The 15013-nt window shown below is 42.5% G+C and overlaps 1 protein-coding gene across 3 annotated transcripts in view; it reads right to left on the bottom strand.

Annotated features, from left to right (window-relative positions):
• Positions 1 to 348: 348 nt before the first annotated feature.
• The window catches only part of MLXIP (MLX interacting protein), a 44562-nt gene continuing 29897 nt past the window's right edge, over positions 349 to 15013 (bottom strand). For all 3 annotated transcript variants that reach the window (XM_082293329.1, XM_082293330.1, XM_082293331.1), the window contains exons 10-17: positions 12853 to 12974; positions 11955 to 12141; positions 11068 to 11192; positions 8459 to 8557; positions 7158 to 7285; positions 5995 to 6118; positions 5235 to 5364; positions 349 to 4770 (exon numbers count right to left, since the gene is read on the bottom strand). In XM_082293329.1, the coding sequence (XP_082149455.1) occupies positions 4649 to 4770; positions 5235 to 5364; positions 5995 to 6118; positions 7158 to 7285; positions 8459 to 8557; positions 11068 to 11192; positions 11955 to 12141; positions 12853 to 12974 (1037 nt within the window). In that variant the 3' untranslated portion in view covers positions 349 to 4648. The remainder of the gene's footprint in view (positions 4771 to 5234; positions 5365 to 5994; positions 6119 to 7157; positions 7286 to 8458; positions 8558 to 11067; positions 11193 to 11954; positions 12142 to 12852; positions 12975 to 15013) is intronic.

The following is a 15013-nucleotide window of genomic DNA, read 5'->3' as shown; positions in this document are numbered from 1 at the left end:
AAGAAAACTAGAACTTTAACTGATGTTGTAGGAAAAATACTGGGGTCCTATAAAAGAAAAAAAACCCCAAAACAAATAATCTCCTCTGAAACTCAAGTGTATAAATTAGGGAGTAACAGAAAAACTCCTGATGTATCACCTAATTTAAAAAACTTCTTAAAGTTATCAACAATTGTCCATATGCCTCCAGACTGGTGTAACTGAATCCCTAAAGAACTTAAACTGGATGTCATCAGCCTTTTGATTTTTGGTAGTTTTCCATGCAATAAAGGTGGAAAGGAACACCAAAAAAAAAAAAAAAAAAAAAAAAAAAAAAAAAAAAAAATCAAGAATTATCCACTCCAGAAAACTGAGAGAGTGAAATAGCCTTCAAATAATTTGTACTACAAAAGCATTATCTTACTGAACATTTCTGCAGTGACCTTCCCTGTCCTGTTCCCAAACTGCTTTTCAGGAGTTTTGGGCTTTAAAAGCAAACACAACTAAATTTACCTGTCCCTGTCACTTCTACCACATGTGAACACAAACACACACACTCACAAAGGAATGTAAAAAAACCTGAAGATACAAAGGGATGCAGTTTTTCAATACCTTTGACAGCCCTTTGTCTTTTCAAGCCAGTTCAGATTTAGAGGTTTAAGCCCTTGCCTGTTTCCTGGGTTTGTCATAGCAGAGGTTATGTCCTTGTGTGCACAGGTGCTCCTGCACATGGCAGTGGAGGGCAGTGGATTCAGCAGGAAAGATGTAATTTTTTCCATACACAGACGAAGTTACTCACAACCTCGGTCTGAAAGGGTCACAGTAATGCCACATAGATAAAATCCTCTAAAAGGCCAGGGAAGCCCCACTTCCTCCATTTGCTCAATTTTCCACAGAGCATCATTTTAGGGGGAACAGTGTATGACTTATGATTAATCAAATGCATACACAACACCAAGATCTAAGGCACAGATGGAAACATTCTGGTAGGCCCCCCTTCAAGGAAGCCTTCCACAGGGGACTAGAAAAGCAGGGAAGAGCATTCCAGTCAGGTCAAATGGTATTAACCAAGAATCCTTTGGTTTTGTGCAGAGATCAGACTGTCACAGTGAAGTGTGCACTTGTCTCTGATCCCACTCCTCAGTAATTCCTTCAATTCTAGTTTGCTCCTGGACTTTCACCCCTTACTCCTCCTGCTAAAAGGAGGCCAATAACTGCAATAACAGCTAAAAACTACACCAGATAACGCCCAAGTTCTCCAGAATTTGTGTTTGGGGTGGGGCCATCTACAATATACCAATTAATACAATTCAAGGTCAGAAGGAACCAGTAGACAATCCCAGTTTGACCTTGTGCATATCACAGGCCATAAGTAAGTTATTTAGCCACTCCTTTACTGAGTGAAATACATTGGATTTGATGGAATACAACTTGTATTCAATCACATGGGGGTTCTCCAAAAGTTTAGCACCAGCAGATGTGCAGCACCTGCAGTTCTGTGCAGATTTATAGGCACTGTGTGTTTGGCTTACTTACTTTGGTGACACTGAGGAAATCAGAGCGCTTAAATTAGGGGAGAAAGTGTTACCAAACTCTGAAAAAAATAAAGTAATAAAACTCCTCAGTGGGTAAGAAAGACAGACTAAGGTGTTTAAACATAAATCAAAGTGGAAAACTACGCAGGAACTAATACATACGTGGTCTATCTCTTTCCATACCAATCTTTACTGGTTCTACTTGGTCAGATGTGAGACATAAACCAGCTTTTTTCCTCTTGTGTTTCCAAACGAAGTGAAATCACTCTCCTCACAAGGCTGACTGATAAAAGAATTCTGATTTGCAATAACAGGGTGACAAGAATATATTGAATCACTGCTTCAAAGAGCAGTCACATCATTTCTGGTAATTGCACTACATGGAAAGTATCTTTTCACTTTTCCTTTCCTCCCTCCTACACTCTTGCCTAAGTAAGCAATATTTAATTATTTTCTCTTTAAGATTTGCAGTTGCTTAATAGTGCTTTGAGTTTATTTCTGCACCACAATTTGTTAAACAAGCACTCCCCCCCCAGTTGTAACCAGCTCACGGTGCAATCAGATTGATACATTTTCCATCCACATCCACAGAAAAACTGTGAATGGACAAAATTTTTGGCAGTTCAGTTAAATTACCCCTTCCTATTCCTTTAAGGTTGCTTTCAGTTTCTAGTCCATTCAGTGAGATATGGATGTTAGGGTTTCAGCTGTCCAATTTCCCTGGGCCCTGAAGTATGATTGTACTGCACTGGGCTTCTTGGGACAGAACTCCCACGTCATCGATACCAGAAATGGTAAAAATCACACACCATCACTGCTGACAAGCAGGAGACCAGATGGCAGGAGAGGCATTACAGGATCTGTTCATCTGAAAAGGTCAGCAAAAACACCAGCTCTTGGACAATATGCCTTCTGCTTTCTTGCTAGAAACCCAGACATGTTTTTAACACACGAACAGTGAGATTGGCCCACCGAGGAAAGGCCGGGAGGGACATCTCCAGCTCATCACAGAGTAAAATGATTTTACTGGAGTCAAATTCACAACCAGTGATAAAAACGGGAGGATTGAAAGCGCTGATTTAAAAAAGGATTTACTTATTCAACACTTCTTACCCAGATGCACCCAAAAGTATATTGTTTAATTGATTACAACATTATGAAAGACCTAGGAATGGATTCCTCCAAAGAATCTACTCACTATTTAATTACTATAACAACCTTTGCACACCATTCCTTGGCTGAGACTTGGAATTTTGTTGCTTCTATCACAGGGACACAGGTTTTCACATGTGCCATGAACTTCAAATTATATGTCCAATCTACTGTAAAAAAAAAAAAAAAAAAAAAGAAAAGCATCTCCCCCTCTGCCTGCACAGCTACATGAAGGTGTGTTGGTACAAAAAGGGCCATTCTGCCTTCCCCTTCAGCCCCCGGTTCCTCCATGCAGGGAGAGGGCCCTGGGGCTCACCTTTTGTGCCTTCTCCTTGCTACAGTGCTGCTCACACAGAAGGAACTCTGCAAGGAAAGCCATTAGCTGCAAAAACTCACGACAATGGGAAAACAAGAACAAACCTACCCCCTGTACTCAGTCCTACTCCCCAGCTCTATTGTTTCCTTTCAAACTTTGACCCACCAAGTGAAGGAGACTGGGACAAAACTGAGAAAAGCTCCTTTCCCCCAGGAGAACCTACTGAGCCCATTTCAGTGTGTGCAACCCCCAAGTGTTCCAACTACTCCTCATTTTCCCACTGCAAGAGGCTGCACATCACCTCCAGCCTGCTCTTGGAACTGGAAGAAAACTGCTCAGGGGAAGCATTCCCACCATTTGCATAGCTCTGAACAATCAGGATCAAGTTGTGAGTGGAATTACAAGGGTCATGGGACCATCCTAGACTATGAACAATCAGCTAGAATGAACATCCCAGTGCTATCTCAAGATGGACAATCACTGCTGGAATGGGACTCAGTTTACCTGCAGCAGAGGACAGTACATGCTGAGACTCTCACACAAAAATGTTATGCAGTATTTTGAGTTTTAAACTTATTTTTACAAGTTCTCTAATTCATGTTGAACATAATCTTCCCATATAGACCAGGCTCAGCAAAGTCCTTCAGGTTTTTCAGACAGAAGGCAAAAAGAAGAAGCAAAAAAAGACAAAGAAGCAAAGAACTGACTGCACGTCTGTGTGGTTTGATACAGCTTCTGAGATAATAAAAAAGCCAATTTTTTAGCATCACAAACTCAATTCTTGTTTCTGAAGTGCTATTACATTTACCTACGGGTGTGTTTTATATGTGCACATTTTGTGAGGATGGCAGCTGAACTGTGCAGATTGCAAAAAAACAGTTTGTTGATTAAACTGGTATAAAATTCATATCTTTATCCCAATTGCAGAATTTATACAATCTAAAACTGCTTTCTTGCACTTACGGCACGGCCTGCCACTCCCCTGCAATGGCTAAATTTAAAAAAAAAAAAATCAGCTATTTTATTTACTAGAAAATAAAGCACGTCTTGAAACTGATCAAAAGCAATGATACACTCATTCAAATAAAAATACACAAAACACAGCCTGAGATTTTAATTCTAAGTATTTTTGCCATGAGTTGACATCACTGACAGATTTTTCTTCTCCTTTGGTTTTTCGTATGATCCTGTTTAACAATTTTCAATATTCAAGTAAAACAAATGGAACTGAATACCAGAAAACAAAATAAAAAGCGTATTTTGCTTCATGAAATCAAAAGTATTTTTTCCCCTTGAAGAGCACATTCCTTGGTGTACAGGATTTACACTTCAGAGAACTGAGGGTGTTTCATAGAAATCTCTTAGTTGCATACAGATGCATTGATGGAGATCTATTGCTGCCTGCAGGGCTCAAACCTGCTGAGTTTACCTGAGCTCGGTGGTTTTTCTCACTTGACAGAGCACAGCACAGCACTGGAGAGGAACCAAAACATTCTGACAACGCCGCATCACCTGCACCTCTTCGGAAGGCAGGGCCAGGTGCCCTGAACAATGTCTCAGGTGATGGAGAGAATCCTTTCTAAAGTGCACCGACTGGAGGAGCCTGGGCAGGTGGGGCCTGGCAGGTTCCCCACCCCTGGGACAAGCACCTCAGTGTCTTTGGTTGTTAGGTCTCCCCAGCTCTCTTGTTCACCTTCATCACGGCCTCCCGGGCCTGCTCTGGCAGCTGCGACGGGTCCGTCAGGATCGAGGTGGTCCTGCTCAGGTGCCGAAGGGTGTTCAGCACCACTATAAGAAACAAACCCAGGAAAAGCATCAAGAGAAACCATTAGTCTGACTGATCTTTCTTCTACAAAAGAGAGCACCTCGTGACACTTATAAATGTAAGTTAAATACTTGCTGAATGGCAAGAGGGAAAGAATCAAGCAATGATGCCCAAACAGAAGGTCACTCCAAAGCTGAATACAAATCTCAGAGGTCTTCCCTCACTACCAGATAAATCACACAGCCAACTAGAGCCAAGCTTTTGAAATTTAAATGTAGTTAGGCTGTTTAAATTCTGGTATATTCAACATTTTTTTTTCTGTCTTCACAGTCAGAAGAGGCTCTTATTTTTTCACTGAGCTAACAAAAAGGAAGCAAAAGTCACATTCAGCATCATGTGCTTTCTTTGTCATCCTCTGATTTTAAAAAATGCTATTATATTACACTTTCTATGATCTGGAAGAGCTTCTGGATGGAACTTCACTTACTTGGCCTCAGAATAGGAAGAGTACAGTGCTGATCCAACCAGGCCAGTGCAGTTTCGTTCAGATCCTTAAAACTTGTTGTGGAAACCATCCCATTGAAGGACTCAAACAATGGCTTAATAATAATGCTGAACTGCAGACCATCAAATGTCAAGGGAGACAACAAAGGGGGAGTAACAAACATTCTACAGGAAAGGCTATGACAGAGAAAACACTGGATTTCTAAATGGACTTCAACTGCCAGAGGGACTGCAACATTTCAAAAATTGTACTTTCAAATCTGTAACACTAAGACTAAGGAAAAAAATTGAACCTTAGCTCCTAGTGATATTCACTATACTTTGCAAAATTCCTCCACACTGATCTGAAGGGGGAAAAAAGGAAAGGGGAATGTGCAAGTTTTTGAACAGCTTCAGTAACTGTAATTTTTTTCCCCTGAAATCTTTGCTATTGTCTATTTACATTTCCCAAAAGACAGCCAGAGTTGCAGTTACAGCAGAGTCCACAGAAGATTTCTTGCAGTACAATAACCTAGCAAGAAAACACTGCCTCTGCATTGCATTTTACTTTCCAGTTATCTCCCACACTTTGAGGTGAACAAGTTCTGCAAGAATCCATATCCACATGCAGATGTGGATGAAAACTGAGGACATTTGTTATTTAAGTAACTTGGCTTAAAGTCACAGCATCAGAATCTCAAGCTCTTGGCTCTAAAAGTACCAGTACCGAAGCCCAAGTTCATCAGGCTGGTATAAAAGGATACAATCCAAAACTTCCAGTTCTGCAGGGTCCTGCTTCTCACATACTCATCAAACAACCTCTTCATGTGGTCAAACCTTTGCCGTGTTACAGGAACCCCGGTAGCAGGGAGCTGCTGCTGGCAAGAACTGAAAAGATGTTTGGAGGTCAGAATCCCACTAAAAAGGACACATTTCTCGTCCAGAATAAATTGCAGCAGGAGAAAAGTGTGTATTCCTGGTATCTCTGGTGGAGGGGCTTCCCAGTGCATGATCCCCCCAGAGTGTAACTGCTCCGGTCAGCAATACAAACTGTTTTCCCAACAATTTTGTCTATATTCAAGCAGCAAAGTGATTTATCAAGCTGCTACAAACACTTCTTGCAAACAACAAAACTGAAAACAAAGTATAACATAGAACAAAGTAATTTTAGGTATCCATTAAGGATAAAGCACATCAGGAGTCAAGGAAAAATTTACAGAGTTACTCCTAAGCAATGTTATAAAAGAAGATATAATGGAGATTCTTATGAAACAGATCAATTTAAAATAAAACCAAGCAGACTTCATTATATTTTGTAAGAAAAACAGAAGTATTTTGATTTACTGCTAATTCTAACATCATGCCTAAGCCTAAAACTTCTGGAGCTGGAAGCAAAACCACCAGTGTTCTCAACATGCTGTGTAGTAGTACGTAACTATCATAAACCCAGTGAGCAAAGTGAGACACTGGGAAGGTGAAGGGATTTACCACAGTTATGTTCAGCCAGTGACAAACTTCTGGAGCCCAAGCCCTGTGTCTTATGCATTCAAACACATTTTCCTATAAAAACTGACTGCATTTGAAAAGAAACCTGCAGCAAAGCCATTGTGAAGAGTGAAAGTTCCACCACCAATGAGCTTTATAAAAACATCCTTGCTGCCTTTTTCTCAGAATTATTCTGACCTGACATATCCTCCCTGATGCTGCCACTGTTGTGCATTCCGTGCTCAGAGCTTGCAGAAAACCCACACAGTTTGCACCAGTGCCCATCCCACAGCAGCTCTCCTTGGAGCTTGGAGCTGGCAGCAACCCTGTTCTGTCCAACACCCATCTGCTGCCTGGTGTGACACTGAGCACACACTCCCTGCTGTTTGGCCCAAGCACCACTGAAGCTGCTGCTCCATCCCTGGAAGCTCCCTGGTCTCACAGGATGGTGGCGTTCAGCTCCTCGATTTCCTCCCGAAGGCGCCTGGTTTCCTCCTGCATCTGTGTCCTCTCCTGCTGCAGCTTAGCAATGTATTCCACTGTCTTCTGGAGCGTGATGGCGTGGCTGATCTAGACCAAGAACAGACACACAGTTCACCTTCTGCAACAACCTGAGATTCATGAAGAGTTTGTCCTCCTAACCTGCACTTCAGCACCTTTTAATTTTGCTTTACTGGGTGTAAAAGCACAGGGTCAGGCAGAGCAAAACACTTCAGATACTCAGCTCTGTGCTTCTCTGACTCCACACTCCAGTAGAGAAATGTGGCTGCAGGGGTTGTTTTCTTCCATAAACTACCTTTCTGCTACTTTGTTGAAAGAAGTATTTTAGTAATTTAAAATGTTTTATTTCATTATCTGTCCTCTTAAAAATATTTACAGTTCTTACTTACGTACTGAAGGATGTGCTACATCTCCAGACAGATTTATAGTGCTGGTAGAAGCACTGCTTGAAGCTGGTAATATAAATTATTTAGTTTGGGAAACCTGAAGTTATTGAAGAGAAGGACCCACCAAAGGAGACCGATAACAATACTCTTCAGTTTTGGGGAACCAATTAAAAATCTGCACTTGAGAAATAAAATAACCAGACATTTTAGTAAAGCTAAATTTTCAAAAAGGATTTCCTTTCAAATAGGCTATTCTAGTCAGGAAGTGAAATTCTGACAACGTATCACCTAAATTTCTGAAACTATAAAAATTATGCAAACAAATCAGCATGCTGCACAAAAAGCTTTCATATTTTCCATGTTTCAAAGCTACTGGTATTTAAAGGACACAAAAAATTTTGTTGTGCAGATATATCTGTATTTCAATTTAGTGAACTAAGTTAACTAGTGTAGCCAGAGTAAGTTCTTAGTTTGGATAAAGTCATTTGACAATGAGAAATCTGCTGGGTCTCTGTAAGCCCATGTACAAAAGACAGGTGAAAGGGGCAAAAAAGGCCCTGATTCTTAAAGACAGCTGGGTGGTGTAAAGAGTCCTAAATAGATTTTCCAAATCATCTGAACTGAACACGCTTCTGACTCCTGCTGGGAGGCAGAGATCTCAATGGTGTAGGAAATTTTAGGAATTTACCTAAGCTTTTCCATTCTACGTCTGCTCACTGCTGTGTTCCAGCAGTGCATGCTCTGCTGTGCTCAGCTGACCATTCAGCAGTGAAATCATTACAATTATTAACAAGACTTTTAGAATGGCTCTTTCTTACATTTCACATTAAACTGTAAATGCTGCTGAGGTACTCACCGACTTGGAGTTGGCTGACACCAAGCTGTTCAGAGCACTGAAACCAATCTTGATATTAAACCTTCGTTTTTGTTCTGAAAGATGCCTCATCCTTCGATTCTGCATAAATAAAATCAGCTCAGTCTATGCTGTTCTCCTTTACTGTTCTACTGCTATGACTATTTCAGCTATTCAAATTCAGTGTCATTTTTGTTGACTTGTTGGCATTCACAGTCTCCCCTGGAACAACTCTCCAGAATTTTAATAATGAATTGACAGTGTGTTTGTGGACCAAGCCACCTCTGACATCTGCACCTATTTTAAACATCACATGCCAGGACGGCAAGGAGAAAACCTGAAAGATATTATATTACCTGGAGGTTCTAGACTTGTACAGTATGCACATATTTGTTACTTGCCAGCATGGCATATGAAGGTTGTTTGAGAGATACTATTTGTCTGTGTAGTGCTTTAGCAGAAAGAAAAGGTCACCCTATACCTCTTTAGCTGTGTCATCAGGAAATAGAAGATTTAGGATTTATATTAACAAAAGAGCAAAGATCAGTGGACCCAGAATTTGTCCAGGCTGTGGTAGAAATACCTCGCAATCAGTAACAAAGAAAACAACTGGCAGGATTTTTCAGGCACAGGAGGAGCCTGCAGCCCCTGGATCCCAGGGCTGGAGAGCTACATAAACCACTCACAGGAGCTCCCAAGGTTGGTGTCCATAGAAAGAAAAGACTTTCCAAGCTATAAAGGAGCTCTAGTTTCTGCTCCAGCACTGGGAATGCCAGATTATTCCAAGGCCTCTGAGCTACTGAGGACAAAGGAGCAGCCGGTGGATCCCTTCCCAAAGCTGGGGCCACACCGCCGCCCTGTGGCTCCTGCCCAGCTCAGCTGAAGCCTGGAACAGCAAGGGATCATCCTTGGGATGCTAACACATCACAGCCGCAGCAAGGACACAGAGAAAGGATCCAGGAAGGAACAGAACAACTCCATATATGACTCCAAAAATCCCCATTCCACACAGACGTGAATGCCAGGTGTGTGAAGGAGGTGCAGAGACCCTTAACTGTGTAACAGGCCAAGGATTTCTTTTTTCTGAGTCCCTCTCTGGCAGCACCAGCTCAAGTTGTTCCTATTGCTGCACCACTCAATTACTACTTTTTCCTGGGAGTTTGCCACAGGAAATCTGGGATGAAGAAACTTCTTTAATTTGAGAACACATTCCTGGCAGAGTGAGGCTTTCTGGCAGCAGCTCACCATCACCCCACTTTATAATGAAGGAAAGCAGTGTAATAAAGCAGTGAAGTGGCTCCCAAAACCACAGAAAATGCAGGTTCAAGAGCAGAACTGAGATTTCCAGTGCCTTCTATGCTTTGCCAAACTGAAATAGCCATGTTACCTAGCAATACAGAACTGTTTAACAATGAAGAGGAACAAAAGCACATACATCTGGAGCCTGGCAAGTATCACTGTTCCTCTCTTGTCTTACAAAAGAGTTACTAACAGTCCACATCCAAAGCAATTCCTGTCAGAGGAGGTGTGTTTACATGGCTATGAAGCCTATTTCATTGCAGTATCCCCACTTTTAAGAATGCTCCTCCATCTTGTGACCACTTTCCCACCATCAGCCAGCCCTATTAATTTGTTCCTTTGTTAACTTATTCCCTAACAACACAATAGGCTGCATCTCCTGCTTGTGAGCATTCATGCCAAGCAAATCACTGCCAACTTTCATGAGTAACTTGCAGCATGGTCAGCAAGGGGCAGTTCTGATTCTCCTCTGCAACAGATCTAGAACTGAGTGTAGTCACAGGCTGCAGGTGTTAAAACTTACGTTTCTGCCCTGGAGTAATCAAACTGCCCTCAACTCACAGGGTACACAGAGCCAGAGAAGCCAGAAGGGGGTTGGCACTTGCAAAACAGTTAAGTAACACTCCCTTTCACAACAGAATGGATGAGAGGGTTACAGCTGATTGTTCTGATGGGGTTTTTGTGGAGAAGTTTCTCATACCACCACAGAAAGTGTTCTGACAAGTGTTCAGCTTGTGTGTGAGGTACAACCAGTGCTCAGGTGCTATCTCTAGACCGCCGAGTTCTTACCCCAGTAATTCTTGAAGGGTTTTACAGGTGTAACTCGTAGAGTCTGTGGAGCTGCTTCTCTGTGGAGCAGCATAGCATCACTGGAGACATGTAAGTTACTCAGCAGGTCAAGAACTTCCCCTCCAGCGATGGCCAGAGCCCTGCAGACTGAAGAGCCCCAACAGAACAATGGCAAAAAGCCACAGTTTAGAACACTAAGCCTGAAACCTTTGACCAAGTAAACTGACACCTGTCACAACACTCCTGTGAGCCACAGCAGGAACTGCTGTCATGACCATTAGGACCTGCAGAGGTACAGCTAAGCCTGGCCCCTCTGGTGACATCCCTGAGGAGCAGAGTAGATTATTAGAGTCTGACATTTTGGATTGCACAGAGCAGCACAGATGCAGCAGCAAGCTAAGCCCAACACACAAATATGCTACTGTCCTGAAGCACAACTTTCTCTAGTCCATGCTCAGACATCAGGACAGAAAAGTAGCTATGAAGGCAAAGAAGAAAAGCCCCTCAAAGGAAGGGACACACACCTTAAATGCAGCCATAGTAGGGTCAGTGGCAGATTTTCCTGAGCAGCTGTTCTGAGGAGACTGTGGACTGGGGCTCTGCTCAGAGGTGCAGGGGGAAGCCTGACCTGAATTCTGACAGTCCCGGCCTTCATAAAGGAAAAAACACAAGACACATTAACAAACAACTTTTTGTAGCAAATGTAAGTGCTGAGAAGTTTCTACTCAGAATTGAACTGAAATGCAGTCGGCAACCAAATTATACTGTTTGATGCAGCAACCACATGCTAGAAAACATCAAGACTGCTGGGAAAGCTTAGGATACAATGTCACAAGTGTCATACATCCTGAATAGCAAGATGTAATAGTCCTTTCACACACACATATTTCAGCAAAGGCATACTGGATGTGCAGGCTGTGATTCCATCATCCTACTGGACTCCCCCATTTGTCTCTAAAAGCCTGGAACATGATGGTGACATTTACAAGCCATTTACCACCAGAACCAGCCCAGGGAATGCTCCGTCGATGCACATGCAAAAGGAGTCTTTGCACTTACCTACAAGGATTGTGTCTGAGATCCTCCAGTCAAAATCAGAGCTATGACACTAAAAACGAACCTATTCAGCACTTCCTACACAGATGTCTTTCATTTCTTGGACAGCACATCCTTTTAGAAAGGAGCCACTTACAGGAAGCACAAAATCACAGTTTCTGGGGACACTGCACAGTCATTTAAGATAAAAATTGTGAACTACTGGATGCAACTGAAGCTGTGGGGTAGAAGGGCCTGAAAAGCTTTTCCTTCAAAAATTATCAAGGTATCCTCAAGGCCCATTTACATCCTCCCTACCCAACAGAAACACACTTCCATGTGCAGGGGGGAGAATGCTTACAGCTTTCTAACTTACTAGGTGTAGGTGAGGGAACTTGTGAACTGCAACAGTGGGAAGGGATGTGCTCTCCTTTCACCAACACATCCTGGACTACACTAGGAGGGAAGAGATGTGAGACTGTGGACTGGCTTTGTTGACTACTTGGTGCTCGCTGTGCTGGACCAACCAGAATGTTACTACGGAACTCCGTCACCCCGGGAGCCTGGGAACAGCACAGAAATAGCAGAGAGGAAAACAGAGAAAGAGAGAGCAGGAGGGGCAGTGTGGGGGCAGAGGGAGAGAAGGGATGAGAGAAAGGAGAAAGTGGGAGGAGAGAGAGTAAGAAAGAGAAGAGAGAGAGAGATTTGTTACCTTGCCTTTCACTAAAAGTAGCAAATTAAGACATGATTAACAATCTGATGACATGAAACAAGTGCTAACATATAAGGAATTGGCAGGCACCAAAGTCAGGCTTCTGGCAGGAGACCAGTATCCTTTCATAACTTAAAGCAGTATTACAACACATCAACAGCATAATATACTAAAATCTATCTCCATCTTCCTGCACACAACATATTGGGGAAACCCACTCACATACCCAAGGCATGTTTTCCAATATGGCAGTGGAAAGGTGAGCTCCCTGGGCTCTGCACAGTTAAAGCACAAGCCATCCCATCCACAGCACTGTGAATACAGGCCTCCTTGGAATCTTACTGTTGTGTGAGACAGAGTCTGTCAAGACTATAAAATGCTTCCAGGCCCATAAAGTGACTACATTAAAAATAAGCAAACATAATGCTGAATGCACAAATGCATACGTTGGGTAACAGATTATTTAGTGGACTCGTTACCCTCCTCAGCACATTATGGCTCTCACTACTTGCAAGTAACAGGCCTAGAAAACAAATATATAATTTTTTTTTCTTCTCCTTACTCTGACAATTCCAGCTGGTGCAATTGCAACATTAGACTGAGACGTGGCTGGCGTCAAAATCCCCTCTCTTTTTAAAGGTGCTGGAGTTACAATCACAGCTCTGGACTGTCCCTGAAAGGCAGCTGAAGAACACAATTCAGTTAGAATAGTTAATGAGACAAAACAAAAGCTGGAGATTATTTGGTATGAATAACTTGTCATTAAACAGGGGGGTGGATCAATGGGCATCTATTTGGTACTATTTCACTGCAGTATAAAATGTCACCAGTCTTCCAATAATCTCAACCCCCTTAATCCAGTACAAAGGACTTCAACACTCCAGCTATTTCTGAGTTTTCTAGCATCACTGTTTCAAGGTGAATTTACAGAGGTATGTAGTAATTCAGTGAGATGCAAAGTGTCTTCATTCTATCAGAGCTGGGTTTGACAGGAGGACGACCATCCTCAGCTCTCCCCTCCCATCCACACTTTGGGATCTCAGACTTGCTCTGCTGACCCAGGAAGGGTCAATGACTCAATACTTCATGCTTCCTTGTATATTTATCTTAAATCCTTTCCCTCAGCACTTCATCCTACCAGCTTCTTCCACTATCTAGTTTTACAGTTGCTTTAGACGACACACGACCACAAGACAACCAAATGTGATTGGGAATCAGCATCAAAATTCCAGAAAATATGCTAAAGATCCAGGAGTTCTGCAGTGCTTAGACAGCTAGAGGTAATTCTGAACAGCAGCAAATGTCTCCATGTGAATCTGTGAAGATCTCCATATAACCAATGCAGATGTGCAGGTACTAACACAGAATTCATGCTGAAGCAGTTCTTGCCCAGTCTAGACAGAACATGACTGACCATCCTACACTAAGGGAAGAATCAGGCAAAGACACAACTTCTGTCTGGGTTTTGATAAAACTGAACCAAACATATTTGGCTTCTCTCTTGGCTGTATTGGTTCAGCTCTCCTTTGTACAAATAAAGTCATGATGCAGGAGCAGTGTCAGCACAGCTCAGTCCCTGCTGAGCCACCCCTCTGCAGGTCAGCATCAGGGTTCTGAAGGATGCACACAGAGCAGGACAGGGAGACAGTGCAGGGTTATCCAATGTCCCCTCCCTGACAGTGTCACCTGTGACTGATAACTGTGTTTTGACTCAACTGGAGTTTCTGCAGAGCCTCCATAAGAGAGGACCGTGGATTGCACAAACCTTGCGCCAGCCCTTGCGTGGGTCTGTCCGGAGGAGAGCTCTGTCACTGACACAGGGAGTTCATTCTTTGGGCATTCCACATCTAAAGCTGCAATCACAACCCTTCCACTGTTCACTGTGGTTCAGCTGGACTTATGACATCTCTATTGAGCTCAAGAGCCTACTCTCACCAGTGCATTGTGCTGCTGCACAGGCTTGGCCTTTCTGACTTCCACACTTGGGGAGCTGCAACAACCAGCAACAATATTTAGAGGTCACTTTACATGATTCATGTTTCTGTTCTACACATGCATCTTTTCCAGACTTTCCTCTCAAAATCAGCACATTTATCCTGAAGTGGTGATAGCAGTGAAGTCTTGCACCTGATGAGACAATCTGTTCAGGTTTTTAAGTCCTTATACCACCGAGCAGTTCTAACCCAAGATATAATGTAATTTGCTTTATAGTCTGGAAATGATTTGTTTGTCCTGAGCACAAATGACAGGCATAAATGCCTTGGTTACAAGTACCAATGTTTATTCTATTGCCAAAAATAAAGCTCCAGTATTTATATAAATTCTTGGATTTGTCCCCTGAGCTTGACCTCCCAGTAGTTTAAGAACACCATGATCCCCAAACACATGCCACTAATCTAGATGAGAAACAAAGCCACTGGTTGCGATGCTCTAGAAGTAAATGGTGGAGCATTGGGAAAGTAATATATGGGGTGAGGAACAACCCAGGAAGCACTGAGAAAGTAGGAGAAAAGGCTTTCTGAAAATGAGTTGCCTACAATCTTTACTAGGTGAGAAATGCATGTCTCGACTGCTGAAGGTACATGGACTGTTGGTTTATAAGACACAATAGATAGGAACACTGCCATTAACACCCTCGTGCTATTAATCACGGACCAAACTGATCCCAGTGACATCGTAAAATTAGATCTTGCATCTGTTCTTCTCAACAGTGATTCTTCTTT

The sequence above is a fragment of the Coloeus monedula genome, assembly GCF_965178545.1.
Source record: "Coloeus monedula genome assembly, chromosome: 18".
Classification (NCBI taxonomy): domain Eukaryota; kingdom Metazoa; phylum Chordata; class Aves; order Passeriformes; family Corvidae; genus Coloeus; species Coloeus monedula.
Note: the sequence above shows the minus strand (reverse complement) of the source record. Positions and strands in the feature narration are given on the sequence as shown.